Below are 22693 nucleotides of genomic sequence, written 5' to 3'. Positions count from 1 at the left end.
TGACAGCTTTGTGGAAGCAGCCGCTTAAAGGCCTGTGCTAGGGCCAGGCCCCCTCTGTAACAATTTTAAAGTCCAGTTAGTATATACAGAAAAACATCAACTTTTGTCAAGATTGAGCTTTGTAACTTTATTAACTACTGCTTACTGACTCCAGGAGGTTTTACTTGTTTTCAGTTTTTTTTAATTTTCCACATAGTCACACTATCATCAAATAAGTATACTTTTATTTATTCTTTCTTAATTCTGTATTCCAGTAAATTTTTATTTCCTTTTTTATCTTAATGCATTTGACAGAAATTCTAGTAAGATACTGGAACAGGAGTAGTTAGTGAAGATATAAATGCCTTGTTTCCTGCCTTAGGGAAGATTATCAAGTTTCTCTCTTAGATATGATATTCACTGTCATTTTTTATAGATTATCTTTTACAATCTGTAGGTTATATTTAAAATAAAATAGGGCTAGGTTATAGTCCTTGTGGGAACTTGGTACATGTACATAAAACATCTTAATTCCTCTTTTGATCCTCCTTTCCTTTCCATTCTCTCCCCTCCACATCTTTTGATCCTCTCCCCCTTTTGTACATATTTACAGTGTATAATATTTACATACCTGTGTGTATTTGGTACGCATGCCTGATACATTTTAATTTTTTATTTCCTGTCCTTTCCCTTCCTCCCCTCCCACATCCTCCTCTTGAAATCCCTTTCTCCTTTGAGAAAGGCTCTATCTCTACTTCTTCTTATCTTTTACTCTGATCTTTTTTATATTTTAGATTTCTCATATAGGGAAGCCATGTGATATTTAAGCTTGTACGTTGCTTTACTTCCATAACATTGTCTCAAGGTGTATCCATTTTTCTACAAGTGATTCAAGTTGTTCATACTCCAGTGCATGTAAATGCCAAAGTTTTTTATTCATTCATTTGTAAACATATAGTTCACTTCCAAAACTTAGCTATCGTGAATTATGCATAAGGGCTCTGATTTTGACATTTCTCTCCCTTTCCTAAGGATTGGTAACTCCAGATCTGAATATTCTTCTGTATTCTAGATAGCATCCTCAAACTAATTCTACATCATTGCTAATTGTTCCCTATGTTATGTGAAGGGTGGTTCCAATCCCTTCCTCACATGAGAGCTAAAGCAGTAATTGATGAAAATTTCAGGTTTTCTTTGCAATTATATTCATGTGATTCTAGTACTTGCTACCCTCTGCACATAATTTTGCATGCAGGAACTAAAAGAGTTCACTCATACTATGCACAGTTTGTGAAATTGCCTATGACAATTGTTTTAACATGGCTGCTGGTATAAAACAATGGATTTTGGTCAACCGTATTTTCTTAGACTCCTTAACCATCCCAAAGTGTAAAAGCATAAAATTATGTACTTTCTGACTTTCTTAGGCTGAAAGTCCCTGGAGTTTCTCTGTTTGACTGTTTCTTAATGTCTTAGGTGTGCACTACACTTATACTCTATAACTGTCCTTCTCTGTATATAAATATGTTCCTGCACTGATCATGGAAAGACTTGGTTTTATGGTGTTTTCCCAGTGAGAGTGCTTACTGACACAGCAATACACTCGCATTTTCATGATTATCTGCAGAGAAAGTCTGTATCTCAAGCCCTGCACAACCCTAATCACAGTGTATTTTTGACAAAAGGGACAGTGGGATTTTAATGTCTTCTCAAAAGATACTTTCAAATTCTGGAGCTTTCTGTTTGATGTTTTAAAATGCTTCTAGTTATTTGAGTTTAAAATTACAGGAAAAGCTGCCTGGACAGACCACCCAGGCTGGGTTCAAAGACATGCACTAAGACAGGTGATCTTCAAATAGGGTTGTCTTTCAGACAAGGTTACTGAGTGGACAGGTTTTTCCTGGCCCTGAGAGTTTGGGTTACCCCTCCCTTTTTTCCCATTTGAATGTAGTTTCTTGGGAAGGGTTTTGTGAGCTTGAGTGTCTATAGATGTACATTCCACACTTAGCACTAAAGGAGTTTTCTTAACATGGAGCCCAGAGGCATTCAGGACACACTCCCACATTGCGTGATGTTTGCTTTTTATGTGAATATTTGTTTATGCCTTGTGATAGCTCACTGTAGACTTTATACAAGTCACTGGAATTCTGTTGAATAAAATAAAAGAGTAGAAATTAAAAATCAGGACCATAAAAATATAGATCAAAGCCAAGGTAAAATAGAACTCAATTATAGAGCTATAATGTGCTGCACATTGTTCTAAACATAATAACCCATGTATATTATTTAAAAGTCCTTAGGAATCTATAATTTTATAAGGTAACCCTACCGTAAAGCTCTACACAGAACAGTGTGATATTGGCACAAAGGTGGAGTTATCAATGAAACTAGGTGACCAAGAAATGTGGTCTGCATAGAGTCATGAAAAAAGGGGTATTTGAAACCAGTAGAGAAAGGTATTCAGTTCTCTCTCTCTCTCTCTCTCTCTCTCTCTCTCTCTCTCTCTCCCTCCCTCCCTCCCTCCCTCCCTCCCTCCCTCTGTGTGATATGAATTTAGGTTCCTGACACGTACCAAAATAAATTCAAAATGAATTGATTCATACATTACAAAATTTTCATGCAGTACTTAAAACAATACAAATGAATAGTTATAGAGAATTTATAAAGTATAAAATGAAAGGCAGAAAAAAAGAGAAGCTTGTAGACTACGTAAGGTTGTATTGCTTCAATATATTAAAATATCTTAAAATAGCATAAAGTAAAATGAAAGAAGGTAACTGGATAATACTAACATTTATTAAACCATTGTTTTATGTATAAAGAGATCATTATAAATCATTTAAAAGATGACAATTTTTAGTAAAAATGTAAAACCAGAGAACTAGAATAATTACCAAAAAAGTATAAATAAAAACCATGTTTTGAAAAAAAGTTAATTTTTGCCTTCTCCCCAAATCAAGTTTATATTATAGATTTAAATAGCAGAAGTAAATTTAAACAATGTTTTTGTAGTCTTGAAATGAAAAAGTCCTTCTGACAGAAAACCCAGATACGCTGATAAATATTGACAGATTTTTAACACATAAAAAATTTAAAGTTCTACACTAATCTGAAGACAACAATATGCAATATAACATTGTCAAATTTGTATTATTTTGTTTGGTAAAGTTTTGTATAATTTCTAATTTTTTATTTTATATTACTATTCAGTATTTTTAAAAAAAATTTAAAGTTCTTCTTGACAAAAGCTAAAAGAAAAATTTAGATAACTAGAGAATTATATGCACATTATCATCAAAGGTTAACATCTGGATTATCAGTGAAGAGATATATAAAACAATAAGAAATCCATAAACATTCCAACAAGTGTTAATTCTACAAACATACCAACATGTGTTAATTCCACAAACTATAAGTAGCAAACAAGCACTGAAAAAAAATGTAATTGGGGGCAGGGAGATGGCTCAGTAGAATAAGTGCTTCCCTGGCAAGCACAAGGGCCTGAGTTCAATCCCCAGTTCCACCAAAAAAAAAAAAGATTTTAAAAATTAAAAAAAATGTAATCATTCTACTAGTAAATAAATGCAACCTTTTAAAATATGGCTCTAATTTAGCTATCAAACAGGAAAATATTTGTTTTCATGAAATTATCCAGTGTTAAGAAAAGCTCATTTTCTAGGAGTAAAATATAATTTAAAAACATTTTTGGAGAGCAATTTGAATTTGTGTTGCCTACCAAAAGCCTTAAAAATATTTAGTTCCTTTCAGCCATATTATCATTGCTGAACATTTATTGTGAGGAGCAGGTAGAGTGTGTGGAATGGTTTGTTCAGCAGCTATTGTGAGCATGGATTGTGCTGTATCTGTTTAACATCTCATTCATATCTTGTAGCTGCAGAGTCCCCATGCACAGGAGATGTCTCCTCTACCACGGAACCTAGGAATGTCAGGCCTTTGGTTCCCAGTCATCACGGTTTCTAGGATGCAAGCATGTGGGCAAGACCTTACAACCCAACATACCCACTCTAGGCTTTTGCTGACACTAATGAAGCCAAGGAGCCAGGATATCCCAAATGCTAGCCATTTAAGATTTGGAGGCAGTTGTATCTAGCATCCAAAGACACAGTGTCAGTTTAGGCTGAGGCGTTTGATGCCTAGTAATTTGTTGTTTTGGTTTGGTTCCACTTGGTTTGGTTTAATAGATCCATTATGTAGTGTGTGATTTTAGAATTAAATCTGGAAGTCTTCAATGTCTATGATTGAGTTTTCCAAATCTATGGTATGTCCAGTAGACTGTGAATTAATTTTTTTCTTTTTAAATTAACTAGGTTTTTTTTCGCATGTAACTTGCAGCTAGGAAGTCTGACTATTAAAAAATATTATTTCTAATACTGAAAATTACACATAATAGTAAGAGATTGGTTGGACTAAATTTGTATGTCCATAGAATGAAACACTATTCAATCCTAAAAATTATCCCATGTTTCCATAAGTATTTTAATCAGTACAAAAATTTACAATAAAACGCTAGGCTCTTAGAAAATTGTGGGAAGACTTCAGAAACCATATCAAACAGATCTATATGGCATGCTATTCCCTCTAAAGACTGTTTAAGTTTAAAAAAAAATAAGTAAACTGATGGTACCCACACAGCTGTGGCATGCCTGGAGAGTCACAGAATGGGTACCTAGAGCTCTAAAATCAGGTATTACAAAATTGAATCAATTGAACTTACCCACTGGCTCTTGACATCCAGAAAGCTTTAAAATTGAGCACAGAATGCTGCTGAAGGAAAGCCTAACACTTGCCCACTTTGCTCAATAGCAACAGTAGTCAAACGAAAACGTCCTTGACTCACTTTCAACCTCTAGATCATGGAGGTTATTGTTTATATGGAAAGGAATAAAGAGCTTGCATAGAGATAGACTGTCTAGGGAAAGATGTGTAAATAAGCAACCATGGTGATTTTTAAGGCTGGAGACATGAGTAAAAGTCACTAATCATCACACACACACACACACACACACACACACACACACCTTTCACTTTGTACTGATTGTCCTCACCTATTCAGAAGTTACCAAGTTAACCTTTAATTATACCTTAGCTTGGTAGTTTCCACTATACTCTAAGGGAACCCAGCTTAGGTCTCTTAGAGAAGAGGGAGCAGGGAAGATACTGGGCTCTCACTTCTGCTTTACCCAGATGGCTCTGGATTCATCTGTTTCATGTGTGGTTCAGAGGCTGAATAAGATTGGTTTAAAGAATGTATTCTGCTCCTTTTTTAAAATTTGAAGCTAGTGTTGAAGAATATGAACCATCACTGAAAATACCATATATTTATTAAGTATATATCCTTATAAGAATAGGAAAAGACTTAAAGATACTGAACTTTTTCTTAATAGTATTTTAATATGTGCCTCTGTAATTCTAATTTATTACAGTTGTTTGTATAATGACAATTACATGTTTTTTAAAAAGTAAAAACAATCTTAAAATTTTAGGCAAATTATCAAATAAGTGAAGTGCTGCTGACTTACATTTGTGAAAGATTTCCTAGTCAGAGCTTCCAGCCTGTGCATCCCAAATGTATTAACAAGTGAGACAAGACTTTCTGTGTAGTCCTCAGGAAGAGGGGGTTGCTATTGTGAATGATACTGTTTTCCTAATTTCTTTTTTAAGGAGTTCAAAATTTTTTGTGTACAGAAACACTGTTGAGTTTTGCATGTTGATTTTATATCCTGCTACATTACTGATTTTGGTTATTCTGGTGGGTGTTATTTGGTTATTAATTCTAAAATTCATTTGGTAGAGTTTTTGAGTCCTCTATGTGAAGGATCAGATCATCTGCAAGTAACAATAATTTGATTCAATTTCTTTCTTTTTGATACATTTTCTTATTTAACTACTTGCTTTGATGTATTCATTCCTTCTGGGTTTTTTTTGGCTTTAGTAATGCCATTATCTCTGCCTAAGATATTCTCAAGTATTTTCTTTGAAGCACTGACTTAGTCTTCATATATCTCTTAAGGTATTCTTTGTCATGTAATGTTTTTATTCTTCCATCAACTTTGAAAGATAATTTTGCAGGATGTATTAGTCTGGGTTGGAAACTGTTTACTTTTAAGGTTTGAAACATTTCACTCTAAACTATCCTATCCTTTAGAGTTTGTGTTGATATAGCTGCTATAATCCTAGTGGGTTTAACTTTATATGTGATTTTTTGCTTTTTTTCTGATAGATTTTTAGATTTTTTTTGTTGGACATGTGGAATTGAAACTTATGTACTATGGGCAGTGAACCTTAGGTATTATTATCCCTGTTCTATACATGAGAAAATGAATGCCAAAATGTTAAATGAAAAATTTGCTAAACTCTTGAGTAATACAACTGGGATTCTGAGCTAAAGGTATCTTTTCACATGCCTCTACTCTTAACCATCATAGTCTACAGTTTTCATAAACCTATCAATTCTGTGAAGCAAGGTACAACTATATCAAACATGATTACAAGTATAACAGACACTGCCTTTATCACTCTCTTGCTGGAGCAACATCTCTGTAAAAACAAGAGATTCATCTGCTGGATCCACAAAGCGTAGTTCCTGGCGCATTATTGGACTGCAGATAGCTTTTGTATGAATGTGTATGGTGGTTCTCAGCCCTGTGGCTCACAGTGCTGGTTGAAGTGGAATCATTCATAGAAATTTTGAAACATTCACATGTTAGAAACTTGTTCCATTCTCCACCTAGCATCATAACTTGGATAAGCATATATATATTTTTTTTAATTTAGAGCAAGCTGTACGGGGTCTCACTGTGTAGGTCAGACTCATAGTGATCCCCCTGTTTACAGCCTCCCAAATGCTGGGATTACAGGTGTGCACCACCATGCCCAATCTCAAGCACGTAATTTTAAATATCTATAAGTCATTCCCACTATGTTCTCTTACTTGAAGATGCATCAGAATTATCTTAAGAACTTACTAAGTAAGACACACAATGCTTGACCCCCACATCTGCGGCTGTTCTGAAAACTGCACTGAGGAACTTACTACACATTGCTTGACCCCACTCCTAGAATTTCTGCTCACTGGGCTAGGGTAGACCTCTGAGATCGGTAATTCTTATAAGTTCCCAGTTAATACTGATGCTGCTGGCCTTTAGGTCACACTGTAAGAAATTTCTGTCCTAGAGGTTTGGCTATAAGGGTGCAGATGCAAACTTTTTTTTATTTTATTGAGAAACAAATAGCAATGAGACAGTTTCAAAGCTGATTAATAGGACAATTATAATAATTAATACATTACATATTGTTGTCTTCGTAGTGGTTATTCATAGTACAAGATGCAGACATGATATCCTGTCCAAACACTATCAGTACAAATCTTTCTTCTTATTGAATTAAGAGAAAGTAGCTGTATATCTATCCTATGTTGCATATACAGATACAAAATGGTCCTTCATTTGTATCCCCTTTTTTTATTTAGTTTTGTCAGAGATGGGTATTTCATTGCCATTCAAATATTATAGGTGAGTGAATTCAGCAAAATAATCCAGTATAGTCCAGTGGTCCATAATAGTAGTGGGTTATCCATAAGAGTGGCAATGTCAGAAGGTATTGACTTGAGCCTTTTATAGCTCAGCATATTAATATGGCTTTAGTTTTTATACCTTGTTTTTATACTTTTCTGCTGGATGGTTAAGACCAAGATAAAGCAAGACCTATATAACAAGAAATGTAACTTTTGTATCTTCCAAGGTCAGTCAAATCCCTTCAGGATTTACCCTGAAGCCCTGTACCTCAGTTTGTAGATCCTCTGTCAGTGTCAGCCATGTGGATGAGTCACGGCCATTGCTTGACCAATTTGCTTTCTGTAGATGCAAACATTTTTTACAGGACTTAGAAACTGTAGACAGATAGGCCAGAGTACACTAGTCACACAGGCAATGTGGGCTCCTCAGATAGTCTCAGTACACCTATGCCTGTTTACCTGGTTGTTTTCAATTTTTTTTTTTTTGAAAAATGGCCTGTTTTTTTAAAATTACCTCGACAAAAACATTTATTTTTTCAGTTTGACTTCAAACTGTTTGAGCTTGTGACCAATTTGTACCCTTCCAAAAGATGTCTTCTTCTACCCAGGCACTCTGAGCCCAGTTCCATACCACCACAGGCAGAGTGGTGGCATCTACTCCAGGAACTCTGAGGGTATCTTGCCTTATAGACACCTCCTCCAGTTGTTCAACTCTCTATCCTAGTCCAGCATCCTGGAAACAGGAACACTGATAGTCTTTCTGATGTTAATGAAAGGACCAAAGTTCCTGCTTTAATATCTGCTCTTTGATTATTAAGAAATTATCAGGGTCAACCAGATGTTCAGTGGATTAAAGTGCCTGCTTAGGCAGATGCAGGGACCAGGGTTCGATCCCCGGCATGCAGGCCCCAGCCCCGCCCCCAGAATGCACTGAGACCAGGCATGGTGGCGTGGGCCTGTGATTCCAGCATGTGGGAGGCTAAAAACAAGAGGAGCGCTATGAGTCCAATCTGCGTAGTGAGACCCTCTAGACCCTGCACTAAGTACATAAAAAGGGGAAAAAAAATTATCAGATAAACTGATGAATATATTTCCATTACCTCAAGCTGCCACCAATAGAAACTAATAACAGGTTTTAAGTACTAATGAACACTGGGCTTTAGATGAAAAAAATAAACATTTATATCTAAGTGATCAGCCTTGGTCTTTCTAGTATTTAGTTTTTTAGAGTAACTTCTGTTGCAGGCTGTTACTTTTGTACATTTATTTTGTATATTTTAAGTTGTTTGGAGAGGAGCTGCTCCAGTTTTACAGTGCTGTTTTTTCTCCTCCTATTAGGTCCCTCTGCAATGCAATCAGCATTTACTACCTCACCTGCAGCAACTGTTCTGAAAACTGCACTGATGTTCTGTTTAGTAACAAGATTACCTTCTTAATGGACCTCCTGACACACCAGTTGATGGTATGTAATCTGACTGCTTCAACTTAGAAGCAGTTAAGTTTTGAGAAATATTCCCTATCAAAAAAACTAGAACATTAAAAAAAGAAAAAGGTTAGAAAGGTAAAATAAAGGCTAGTAGAGAAACCTCTGAAGTATTTGAAGATTTTTGAATTGGATTTGCCTACACTCCAGTGTTCAATGGGTAACAGACATGTATCACAACTGCTGAGAACACAAGTTGACATGGGTAGACTTGGCAGTGGGAGCAGATGGACCCAGTGCCAAACCTTTAAAGCCACAGGAATGAGTGCTATATAGAGAGAAGAAAACTGGGAAGGCCTCACAGCCTCTTACTAGCTTAGTTAAAAGGGTCAGTTTCAAACGGATTTTTTATGGCTATTTAGATTTTTTTTTTTAATTAAGAAACTCCTCTATCAGAAAGGGACAAACCTATTATACTTTTGAAAGGGAAACAAGCAGGCATTTGTCTCCTAAAATTTAATCTCAGTTCACAGATGTTGAAAGAGGTAAGCTCAATGTAATATCTAAAGATTTAGGTCTGTCAATTGCAGTCTCCAGAACAGAGCACTGAGACCAGAAGTTTCCTGGGGAAGTTTCTGAGCCCCTGAGGTATTGGTACAAAATCGCTCTCAAACTACAAGTTTACAACACAGGAGATTTGTTTTTCAGAACTGATTTACTCTTTTTTTTCCATAAATTTATTGAGAAACAAATAGCAATGAGACAGTTTCAAACCAAATTGGTAGGACAGTTTCAATAATTAACACATTGTATACATTCTTCCTAGTGGTTAATTGCTGTACAAGGTGCAGACATGATATCCTACTTACAAACAAATGAAAACTCTGTAGGTTCAGAGCTCCAGGAGAATGACTTTGTTTTGTTTTTTGATTTTATTTATTTATTTTTAATCTTATTTATTTATTTTTTTGGCGGAACCAGGGATTGAACTCAGGCCCTTGCACTTGCCAAGGAAGTGCTTATTCCACTGAGCCATCTCCCTGATTCACTCTTATGCAGCATACAATTGTAATAGTCCTCCCTTGAACTCTTTGCCTTTTGCTCTTTCCTACTCTTATCAATTCATATATATTTTGCACACCAAAGCACTGTGACACTTTCTTCATGAAATCTTATCCAGCCTTACTCTTTCCGCAAGTCCAGGTTAAGAATACTTGTGTAACTCTAGCCATTACATCTCTTGCAGAAGTGATTACATTGAATTGCGCTTATTGACTTGCCCATTCTCCACTAGCCATGATTGATGAGGACAGCAGATAATGCACCACTGTTTGAGATTCTAACTCAGGACCTGGCATTTAGTGGGTCCAGGACATCATTGAATGGACATAGTATGCATGAATAAATTAATCCTGCACCTCACAAGCTGAAATGTCAGAACAGTGATCACGAAGCCCTTAGAGCAGGCAGTGACAATGAGAGGGCATAGCATGTAGGAGAATGGAGAAATGGCTCAGCTGTCACACAGCACAGCAATGGCTACAGAATGATGGTGAGTCAGGGGTTTTATTCACAAAAGAAGTCATTAGAATATGGCTGAGACATGTTAGCAAAATTGCTTGAGAGATCATTGAAATATAGCACAAGGAATAAAGAGTTAATATTTACTGTTTGACTTTTATGTCTCAGCTATTTTAATTTACATTGCCTCATTTTGCTTTCAGTACAGCCTTGTAAAGTCATTGTTATCCTGTTTCACAGACAAGGAAACTCAGTCCCTGAGAGGTTGACTTTTCCAAGGCAATATAGATAGAATCACAAAGCCAGTAGTCAAATTAAGGGATATTCTACATAACAACTGACACTTCTGGGGCTGGGGAGATAGCTTAGTAGAATAAGCGCCTGCCTGGCAAGTGCAAGGTCCTGAGTTCAATCCTGAGTACCACATTTAAAAAAAAAAAACACCTGCTATTTTAAAAAACTTTGGAATCATAAAAGACCAGAACAAAAGTGAGGAACTATATCTTCATGGAAGAGAATAAGGACATGTAAGAATTACATATAATATGGGATCCTGAACCAGAAAAATGACATTAGAAGGAAAACTTGGAAATCCAAGTATGGTCCATGAAATAGTTAATTTTATCAGTCTAATGTTAATTGTTTTCTTTCAGTAATTACACTGTGGTTTTGTAAGATGCTATTCATGGAAACACTGAGTGAAGGAACTTCCTACTATTTGTATAACATATTTGCTGGTTTAAAATCTCTTCAAATCAAAAACAAAAAACAGACTAAACCCCATGCCTTCCCCAATGTTCCACACTGCATCATCAGAAGGATTTACACTGAAACTTACTTGCTATTGATAATGGGAGAAGAGATAATACTTTGAACAGAGCAGATAATTTTATAATAGTGTCTAAAATATAAATGAGCAAGATGGCTTATAGAAAAAATATTTTCTTTCTTTAGTTTCAGAATACATAGTTCTTATGAAAGGAAGCATTAGACCATTTATTTATTCTCATTTAATAATGATTACATGTCTGTTATCTCCAATTTCAGAGAAGTACAGACTATAATCCCAAACTTCCAGGAAATCCCCACACAGGATAGGAGTAGACACATAGATGATGTTGTCTCAACTTCAGCTACTGTAACAAAACACTATAGACTGGCTAGGTTACTTACATTCAATGGAAATTTATTTCTCAGTCCTTAAAGCTGGAAGCCCAGGCTTAACATGCCTTTGTGATCAGGCTCCTGTGGGCTTTTTCATAGACTACTGACCTCTACCATCCTCCTGCATCTTCACATAATGCAGCAGAATGAGCTCACTCTCGAGGTCTCTACCTCATGATACAGTTGCCTCAAAACCTGCCTCCATGGAACATCACATGGGGAGTTAATGTCAACACTCGGGGAAGTACAGACGGTCAGTCCATGACAGCTGCAAGCTGCGGTGTGATGGCAACCTGTGTACACACCATTGGCACATGGGGGGTGCTGTGGCTCTGCCTAGTTGTCACAGAGAAAGGGACACTTGAGATACTTCTTTCTATCACTTACTAAGTACCAGCCACATGCCAGGAACATGTATGTATCCTGATAACCTTCCTGTTCCTTGAAACCCCTAACTTCCTTTGAATAATATATTCCCTTGCTTCTGACCTCAAGATTTCTTGACACTCGAAAAGCTTTTAATCTCTCAATCAAGGATTTCACCACATTCTATGTTTATTCTTCTCTGTGCATTTTGCTGATTTTGGAACTGCGATCGAGAGACCTTTATTTGCCAAACATATTTTCTCCCTCCTTTCCTTATACGTGGCACATCCTGGTGTTTTCAGTTATATTTTGGTTTTGTATTCTGTAGCTGTCAATTATAGTATTGCTGTGACTGGGCCTGTGGCACAGGAGGATATGTGTCTTGGATTTTCATGGCTAGTGATAGTCATTTTATATTTTTAGAAATCACTTGAATACATTCTCATTTTTCGTGCTAAATGATTTTAATGTACTTGTTACTGAAATATAGACCACCAACTTGTTATTTCCCTTTAAGTAAGAGATAAAAAATAATCTTCAACACATTTTTCAGAAGAAATAGAAAAAGCATAAAAGAAGCTAATAAATTGGAATAGTGCAAAATTTATTATCCTGCACGTCAGCCTTTCTGTTTCTTGGCAAACTTAGAAGCTTAGAAGACATTTTTCCTCCAATCTAACTGTTTTGGATTTGTTTTAGCACTCTTGAATTTCTTTTCAGTTTGCTGTTCAGATGCCATGGTTACAGAGGTGAATACAACAGTGTTTCTTTACTCTAGACGTTTACTCTAGATGCCCACAGTTGAAAAGTAGAGAGACTGTTCACATAACTATCATAGACAAGGTATGGACAGTTCTGTAATGTTATCAGAGCCAGAGTAGCCCAGGCAACCTAGTAGAGTACCTAGCACACAATATGTGCTTGTTAAGCACTTGATGAATGAACAGATTCTTGGGGCTGAGTCAGATTTGGGGAAGAAATTGGATTTGATTGACTTGAATATGAATAAAACTGACAATTCTGGGTTTATCATTTTCACAAAATATAAATCAGCATAAGTAAGAGTATATGCTTTTTCTTGCAGTATAAATATAGAGTAGGATTTTAAGGATGAGTTCTCAGAAAATTTCTTTGGAACCCTTCAAACTAACCCTTCATTTAGACAGACTTCCCCAAGAAATGGAAACTAATATCAGTGTATTATGTTCCACAAAGCATAAAAGCTTTAAAATACAGTAGATTTCTTCATTCATTCATGAATTATTAAGCATCTTCTCTTGCCCTTCTTCTGTATGCCGGCACAAAACAGTAGACTTGTAGCCTCAGGACATCTACTTAAGGAGACCAGACATACACTTTGGAAAGTAATAAAAGGCCAGTGAAAAGAATAAGATGGCAGAAAAGGAAGGTAACCTTAGTTCTCATCTCCCCAGTTCACACTGACGTAACCATCTACTGGACAGTGTATCTTTTATGAGGACTTTAGAAACCAGTTAAGAAGTTAGAGTAACCTAGGCAAGCTCAAGGCCAAAAAAGACCACACTGAAATAGTTAATAATAGCTGTATTACTTTACCTCTAATTATATCCCTGCAGACCAGCACAGCTTTGTGCTGAGGGAGGTTACGCTATCTTACACCTTCTTGAGATGAGTGGCAGAGGCTGAGGTAGGAAGAGAAAAGTGCAAGATGGGGCCAGTGTTTCAGCTTTTTAGAGTGCTGCCTGCCTCACTCCAGCCTGGTGGCTACTGAATACAAACAGCAGCAGGGACAACTTGCAGCAGCACCAGAAGGTCTGCACTACAAACACGGCCAGTGCAGCTTGGCAAGATCTCAAGAAGGCAACTCTGACCTTCTCCCTCAGAAACAAGAAAAAAGAATGAAACATGTATTCAGTGGGCCAGTTTTTTAGAAGAATTCTGTGGGAATCTTTGTCTTTCTCACCTATCTTGGGTGCTCGCAGACCAGTGGATGCTACTGAGAGCGAAAGAAAACAAGATAACTTGATCCCATAGAAGCAGATAACTCACAGGGATGCAAGCAGACATCATCCTGAGGAAGTAAAGAATTAAGAGATTATGTCTTCCTGAAAAAGAAAGCAGCAAGCCCTTCCTACACATAGGACCCAGAGAAGTCACATTCCTCAAAAAAGTTTCAGAAGCCCCAAGAATCTCTAGCTAAACTGACTGATGAGGACTGTCCCTGTAGGAAGCTAACTCATAAAGACTGGGAGAGGTTACTAGTTTTTTCCAATGTAGAGATTTCCATCAGAAAATATGAGCTACACAAACAAACAGGGCAACATGGGTCAAATGGGAGAATAGACAATCTGTATTAACCAATCCTAAATAAGTGGAGGCATATTGATTACCTGACAAAGAATACAAAACAATTATCCTAAAGATCTTCTATGAACACAAGAAAACATTGCATAAGAAAAATGATAGTATCAACAAAGAAAAAATATTTTACAGAACCAACATATTTTCAAACTGAAGAAAATAATAACTACCCTGAAAACTTCACTACAGGGGTTAAACAATAGACTTGATCAAGAAGAAAAGACAGCAAATAAAAAGACAGGTCATTTGAAATTCTCCAGTCAGTAGAACAAAAAGAAAAAATTTTAAAAATGATAAAAGCCCATAGGACTGATGGGAAACCATCCAACAGATGTATGCAGTACGGAGGGTCCAAAAGGAGAAGTGAGAAGGCAGAAAGTTCACTTAAAGAAGAATGAGCCAAAACCGTTCCCTATCTGGGCAAGGTAAATGTGTATCCAGACTTCAGGAGCTTAGCAGATCCCAAAGTAGATGAGCTCAAAGAAATACACACTGAAACACATAATAATAAAATTATTAGAAGTCAAAAAGTGGTGAAAGCAACAAGTGTGGCTTGTTAAGTCCAAGGTCCCACATGTAACTCCATCAGCTATTTTCTTAGCAGAAACCCAACCGGAAAAGAATGGGGAGGGGTGTGTGGTACAGTTCTGATCAGCTCAGAGTGGGAGATGGGAGAAATGGTAGTCCTCAACAAATGATGTTGGGAAGATGGATGTCCACATGCAAAAAAATGAAATTGGAGCCCTGTCTCATACCACACACAAAATCAATTCAAAACAGATTAAGCAGTTAAATGTAGGGCTTGGAACTATAGAATTTTTAAATGAAAACATAGGAGCAACCTTCATAACACTGATCTTGTCAATGATTTCTTAGATATGACACTCAAAGCACAGGCAATAAAATAAAAAAATAGATAAAAAGGACTGCATTAAACTGAAAAGTTCTGTGCAGGAAAGAAAACATCAGAATGAAAAGACAACCTACAGAATGGGATAAAATATTTACAAACCATGAGTGCTACGTGTGTTAAAACCTAATCCACAGCATGATGCAGTTGGGAGGAAGCATCTTTGAAAGGTGATGAGATCAAAATAGGGAGCTTTTGTGAGTAGGAGTAGTTCCCTCAAAAAGAGATCTGAGCTGAATAATTGTTGGTGATATGTAGCCAAATTGAAACCCTTCTGCAGCATCAGTAGGAGTGCAACATTATACAAATACTATCGAAAACAGTATGGAAAATCCTCAAAAATTAAAGTCAGGACTGTCATATGATCTAGCAATCCCACTTCTGGGTATTTCTTCCAAAGAATTGAAGTTAAGATTCTGAGTGGAGTAGATACCTGCACTACAGCACTCACTGTAGTATTATTCATTATAGCCCAGAGGTGGACATAACTTCTTTGTTCACCAGATGAATGGACAAAGACAATGGGGTCTGTGTAAACACTGAGCCTTGAAAAAAAACATTTTCCCATCATATCCCACAACTGAATGAATGTGGATGCTGTGTTAGGTGAAGTAAGTAATCTCAACAGGAAAAATATTGTAGGAATCCATTTATAAAAAGTATTCAAAATAATTAAACAACATAGACTGATGGTGATCAGGGAGTGAAAAGAGGGAGAAACAAAAAGTGTTGTTCAATCAATATAGAATTTCTGTCATAAAAGAAGAAAATTTCTAGAGCTCTCTTTTACAATAACTAACAGTATTATAATATATACTTAAAATTGGTTAAGAGGGCTAATTTATATTACTTGTGTTATACCATTAATAAAACCAAGTAAAAGTATTATGGAGTACTTTGAAAATATATTTGATAGACTTTTATTAGTGTTGAACAAGACCTAAGAAGTCCAATATACTAATGAACAAACTAAAATGTAGAAAAAGGATTGCACAGTTACCAAAGGACAGAATCATGAAATAGACTTGAAGTAGACTTAGAGTGGACCCCTGTCTCCTGAGTCCCTGCCCAGGATGTCCCTTCCTATAAACAGAGTTGACATGATCTCACTTTATTAAGTAGAGAAATGAAATCAAGCAAAATTTTTTGTGACTTTGATTTTATACAAGTTTAATGTTTTCATTTGGGTAGAATATACTACGGAACCATTTAATTAAAAGATTTATAATTTCTTCATGTTTCATTGTTTTAAAAGGCATTAAATATTTTATTAGCAGTCTTATTTTTAATTCATAGTGACCTGTTCTTTATAAAATTTTTAAAGAATATGCTGATAATTGGGTGTATGTATTTTCTGGAGCCAAGGAGGTTGTTAATTGAAATGTGATGTACAAACCTTAAATAATTGATAAGATACTGTTGAACCAAAGAGGCTGTTGGTGAGCTCTTCAGAAGGTGACAAGAAAGGCTAAATACAGGCGAAGGAAATCTTAAGTGCAACCTTACAGTAGGGGATTATTTTTCACTTGGCTGTGTACAGAGCCATTGAGGTGCTGTTGTTACAGCAGCAGGCCTGGAGCTCGCCACTCACCATATTGCTTCTTCACACTGTGGAGCCAGAGCACTGAGTCCATAGTTAATTACATGGCAGCAGAGATTGTCAGTCCTGCAGGTGACAGCACTGTTCCTGGTGCCACCTGCACCTTGTCTCCCACCTTCCTCCTCACTGTATGGCATTTTCCTGGCCTGTATGGTACACCTTCCCTCTTCCTTCATCACAGTTGTGAGCTCTGTTCTGTTCATCAAGCTTTGTCTCTTGTTGGCACAGACAATTTAAGAACTGGAGAGGAGGTCTTCATAGTGTCTGGTTTAGCTCATTCCACTTATAGAAAAGAGGACCAGGACCTTAGAACAGAGGAGAGATGGGAGACAGGTGGAGTGCCTGCTGCCAAAACTCCCCAACCTGTTCCCAAATTCAGATTTCAAACCCCAGTGGGCATTCTTTCTACTCAGTTTCTTGTTATACTGCAGGTTTACATTTGCTGAGAACAACTAAGTCACACTGTCACTGGCATGGAACTTTACTCTAAAATCAACATTCGGAATTCACTGGTAAGAGATTATGGGTAAAAACACCTTGATCTAAGTGATATTTGTAGATCAATATACCCAAAATAGTAGAATACATTTCCTTTTCTAATGTACATAGTACAAACATGACAAAGTATATCCTAGGCCATTACAAAGCTTTAGATCATGCAAAGTATGTTCTCTGAACACAGTGAAATAAAATTCAAACAATAATATACCTATGAAATCACAAAAGAAATTAGAAATTCTTTGAACTATATGATAATGAAACTGCAATGTATTTTATTAAAGCAGGCATAGAGAGGTCAGTAGCTTTAAATAGAATTGTGTAGTGAATTTGCTCTGAGTATAATGTGGTTAAGCTAAAAATCATAACAAAATGATAAAATCCATATACAGTTTTAACCTGAAAACTGAGCAATAATTATACCAATAAACTTAATTTTTAAAAAAGAAATTGAACAATAATGATATCAGAGCATTAAGGTGTACACCTTAACTATATATAAATATTATCGTTTACACATTAAAGCTATGACTTAAAAAGCAATAATATATATTAAAAAATACTTGGGATTCAGTTAAAGCAAAACTAAAAAAGGAATAAAATTCTTTGAAGTATACTTACAACTTTTCTAAAGTTTATGATTATGCTCGTGCTCACACACACATGCGCATGCAAATATTTTAAAGAGGAACAGAGATAAAAGCTCTAGAAACCTGGAAGGAGTTGATAAAAGTTGCGTAGTTTCCATCAGGTACCAATATTGAATCTAAAGACTGAAGGGCTCAGCATAATTTAAATACTAATGCTTCTTGGGGATTAATTGTAGCCTTCAACTTTTTATTTTTTGAGATAGAATCTCCCATGCAGTTTGGGCTAGCCTTGTGCTCACTTTTGTAGTCCCTAGACTGGTCTTGAACTCATAGAGATCCTCCTGTCTTAACCTCCTGAGTACTGGGATTACAGATATGTGCCACCACTCCCAGTTCCAGGGGCACATGGTGGGTACCCGGGATCTGGGGCTGAGACCAGGCCAAGACCATGCATGCAGGGTCAGGGATAGAACTTGGGTCCTTGTGCTTGCTAGATAGATGCTTATGCCTCTGAGCTATCTCCCTGGCCCCGATAGCCTTCAACTTAAAATAACTCAGTTTAACTGGAGAAATGATTGTTCTAATAATGGAAATTAGAGCTTTCATAGTAAAGTGATAGAAATATGTTTAAAATCCTTGCAGAGAAATTTTTTTAAAAGCTCTTTGGCTCATGCTATGAAAACTTATCAGAGGAGCCGACAACAGTTCAGTATACATTTTCTGCCTATCTGAGCCCAACTTGATTGCTCTAATTAAAATAGAGATTAAGGAAAATAGCAATCCCATTACCCATGGGGGAAATCTGTAAGTACCTCAGGGGTTTTGTGGTAGAAAGTTCAGTCTAGCTACAGGTACAAGGCTACTGTACCTGAAAGGCAGAGACTCCCTCATCAGCAGTGCAAGGGAATAGCTTAGGTCCTTAATGCCTGATAAGTCTGAGAGTACAGGCTTGGTTAGTTGCTGCTAGGCAGAAGGAGAAAAACTAGAAACAGAAGTCTGCGATGGTGAGCCATCACGAGTAAGAGTCATACTTGTGCCCAAACACATGTGCTCTGAAAGTAGAGAGGTAAGAGAAATCAAAAGGATAAGTCCAAAAGGAACAGCAGAACAGGGCTCAAGGGAAGAACGAGACAGACAAAAGTGGTGGATTGAGGAAGGAGATTTAATGGAAAGGCAAGTATGTCAGATGTAGAGAACAGGTAGAGCCTGTAAGGGTAAATGAGAGGAGCTCTGTCCAGACCTTCCCTGGACCATGTGTGAATGCAGTCTCCTCCTGCCCTCCTGAAGCTTAACATCCTGTGTATGTATGTAGACATGGAAGGCACATAGCAGTGTCTCCTGGGTTTCCAGTAAATGAAAGAAAATAGTAACAGCAGACATTAACATGGTCATACACACAGCTAAGTTCCTGTCTCTCTGCCCTTTCCTACTCCTCTGGGGGTTTTATGAGATGTGGGAAATGGGCTAAAAGCATTCTTTATGGCTGCCCTCTGCTCTAGCACAGTTCATTCTCACCTGTGAAAGCAGTCTGTTTAGAGAGGGAAAAGCAGCAATATTAGGTCTCATTAACACCTCTGGCTGCGGCAAATGAAAGCCTTACACAGACTGTGCTCAGTGTGGAGGTGTGTTCCTGAAAGATAACTTGCTTTCTCTCGAACCTTGACAATGTAATTTAACAAATGCCTGTGTTTTAGAAAGTGTGCTTTAAGTTTGGCAGTTTCTTATAAACATGCACTTATCCTACTTCCCAGAAATCCCACTCCTAGCTGTTTAACCAAGAAAGATGAAAACACTGCTCTACAAAGGGAACAAACAGAAAAGACTTGCGCAGAAATGACATTAGCAGCCTTATTTTCAGTAACTAAAAATTCTTGAACACATATCCATCAACAGTGAATTGATTAAGGGAGGTATATCTGTGCATTGGGGTAGTACTTAAATGAATCAACAAAAGGAAATGAATTACTGATATTCTCAACAGCATGGATGAATTATTCTGAATTTATGAAAACATTATTCAGAGTTGAAAAGGGCTACATTCAAAAGTCTACTGCCTGTATCATCGCAGTTATGTAAGTCCTGGAAAATGCAGTGTCTGTAATGACTCAGAGCTGATTGGTGATTACCTAAATCCCAGAGCTGACAGGAAACAATGACTTAAAGTGGGCACAGGGTACTTACAGAGGTGGTAAAAGTTGTTTTGCATCCTGATTGTGATGGTTATTACCATCATATTAAATGTATGCATGCATACATCTATCAAAATTCATCAGTGTATACTTTAAAAGGATGCATTTCACAGTAAAATTTACTTTTAAGACATGCCTTACAAATTGGGCAAATATTAATTGGTAAATCTAGACAAAAGTTGTATCTCATTGTAAAATTCATGGCTTTTGCTTTAGAAGGAAAAAAACGCTTTCTAAAAGGCAAGACTCTAAGTGCATTATTGAGGAGAGAATGCAGCTGGTGGGTAAGAGTCATGCCATCTTCGCACTTATATCCATTCCTTCAAGTGACACTGCTGCCTTCTTAACTGTCTTCTTGCAAATAACAGCATGGGAAGATGGGAAGGATACTGATTTCCTTTCTTATACTTTAAGTTTCTATCATTTACTCAGATTTGAGTGTCTTTTTCAGCAAGAATTTGCTTGACTGGACATCATAGAGCATCCAGACAAGTCAATGTGGAGCTTACTCTCAGGAAGCCTGTAGTCTAGCACAGGATTACCCTAGTAGGCCCCACAGACCAACCACCACCTATTTGTAAGTAAAGTTCTGTTGGGATACAGTGTGTGTTTACATATGGCTGCTTTCACCTGACAGCAGTAAACTGAGTAGATGTCACAGAATTAGATGGCCTTCAAATCATAAAATATTTACTGATTGACCCTGTACAGAGAAAACTTGCCAACTTTTAGATAAATATAAGACATGGGTGTTAATGCAGAGAGTATCATAAGCAAAGCTTGCTGGCTCCTGCTCATGAATACCACCCCTTCCTATCACAACTAAGCATCTCAAAGAGCTGTCTGCATCCAATCTCTTCACTCCCATACCATGTGTTCATTGTCCACCCATGCCAGCTTGACTTCTACTTTTGTTACATTCACCATGATTTCATCAAGATAACCAGTAGCTTCCAAATTGAAAGTCTTGCTTTTGCTTTTGGAAAAATCTCCCTATTTTAAGTGTTGATGTTTCCCAAGATTTGTATTCCCCAGGCTACATAATACTGATGACCTCAAGTCAGCATTTCTATGCCCAGTACCTGAAATTCAGCATGACTGGAATCAAACAGCATATACACTCCTCAGAAACAGCTTCTCCTTTGTTGCCCATGCTAGTAACAGCACTGCTATTATAGTCAGAAACCATATGTTTAAACCACCCCTCCCCTCATTATTTCTTTCTCCACTTCCACAATATACACTGTAATTAGATTTTTCTCCATTCCCCACCATCTTTCATTTGAGACAATTCAATGACCTCTTTTCCTTGCTTTATTAGTTTTAACCCCTTAACAGCTTTGTGACAAGAGTCATCTTTCTAAAATGAAAACTATTTTTGTCACTCCCTTGTTTCAAATCCTCCATTGTTTACCTCTCACCTTCGGCATGAAGAATCAGACTTAGTGGAGCATGCTCAGGCCTGTGTGACCCACTGGACAGTCTGATTTCCCAGTGCTCTGGTGTCCACAATAACCACACAGGAGGATGTCAGACTGACCTCAGGAGCTCCAGTGCTGGACGAACTAGACAGTGACCATGGTGCTGTCAGACTCTTAAGTGTCTGATTTTCTTAGCCCTTGAGGATCCTTGAGCATTGTTACTACAGGATGGTGTCATTGGTGTTACAGGTACTATTTTTTACCATAGCTCCTGCTGAACTACTTTCTCACTGGCATGAATACACCCACTTTCTCCTCTTTTCCATTGGTTTTTATTATATCCTGGTTCTTAGATTATTCCAAATAGATGTTACTTGACAAATACATGGTTGTAGATGAAGATTTACAGAATCATGGAATTTGAGAATTCTAAGAGGCCTTATAGGTTAGCTGGTCCAGTCTCACACCAGGAAAGACAGTGATATGGGAGCAAATCCCTAAAGGTAGAAGTAGAATCTGAGAAGCTGTTCCATCATTTACTAACTTCACCTTGTTGTGTAAGTTGTTTCACCATTCTGAGCCTGTTTCCTCATTTGCATAATGGCAGTAATCTAGATATATTTAGAGAGTTGGGTCTCTAAGCTTCTAATGAAAGCATTGTGTATAGACGATCTAGTTCACCACCTTATAGTCAACTCACAGTAAATATTAGAGCTGAGTGTCCTCATTTTGATAGAGCAGCCCACTGAGAATATTGCAGTGAGGGCTGGCGAGAGGTCAGCGGACTAATGAACCTGCTAAGGCAAGCATAGGCAAGCACAGGGACCATGGTTTGATATTCTTAGTGCTAGAACAACATGGGTTCTACATAGGTACTCAAGAAATATTTGTTAAATACATCTAGGCTCTGATATTTACTTTACAAGTTCACCAAGCTAATGACAGACATTCTCAAGGTTAAAGATAAAACTAACACTTAAAAAACACAGTAGTCATCCTGGGTAACAACATGCCATGCCAGCCCCACTCCCAGGGTGTTCTGAGCTAGCCAGAGTCCAGGAGTAGTGGCATATGCCTGTAATCCCAGCGCTGGGGAGGCTGAAAGCAGGAGGATCACCACGAGTCTGAAGTGAGACCCTGCAACAACCAAATACATTT

General features: G+C 37.2%; 1 protein-coding gene across 3 annotated transcripts in view; it reads left to right on the top strand.

The window, feature by feature from the left end:
- Scaper (S-phase cyclin A associated protein in the ER) overlaps nt 1–22693 on the top strand; it is a 438975-nt gene that overhangs the window by 347467 nt on the left and 68815 nt on the right. For all 3 annotated transcript variants that reach the window (XM_023712676.1, XM_023712675.1, XM_023712677.1), the window contains one exon: nt 8852–8975. In XM_023712676.1, coding sequence (XP_023568444.1) covers nt 8852–8975 — 124 coding nt within the window. The remainder of the gene's footprint in view (nt 1–8851; nt 8976–22693) is intronic.

The sequence above is a fragment of the Octodon degus genome, unplaced genomic scaffold (assembly GCF_000260255.1).
Source record: "Octodon degus isolate 3935 unplaced genomic scaffold, OctDeg1.0 scaffold00026, whole genome shotgun sequence".
NCBI lineage: Eukaryota > Metazoa > Chordata > Mammalia > Rodentia > Octodontidae > Octodon > Octodon degus.
Note: the sequence above shows the minus strand (reverse complement) of the source record. Positions and strands in the feature narration are given on the sequence as shown.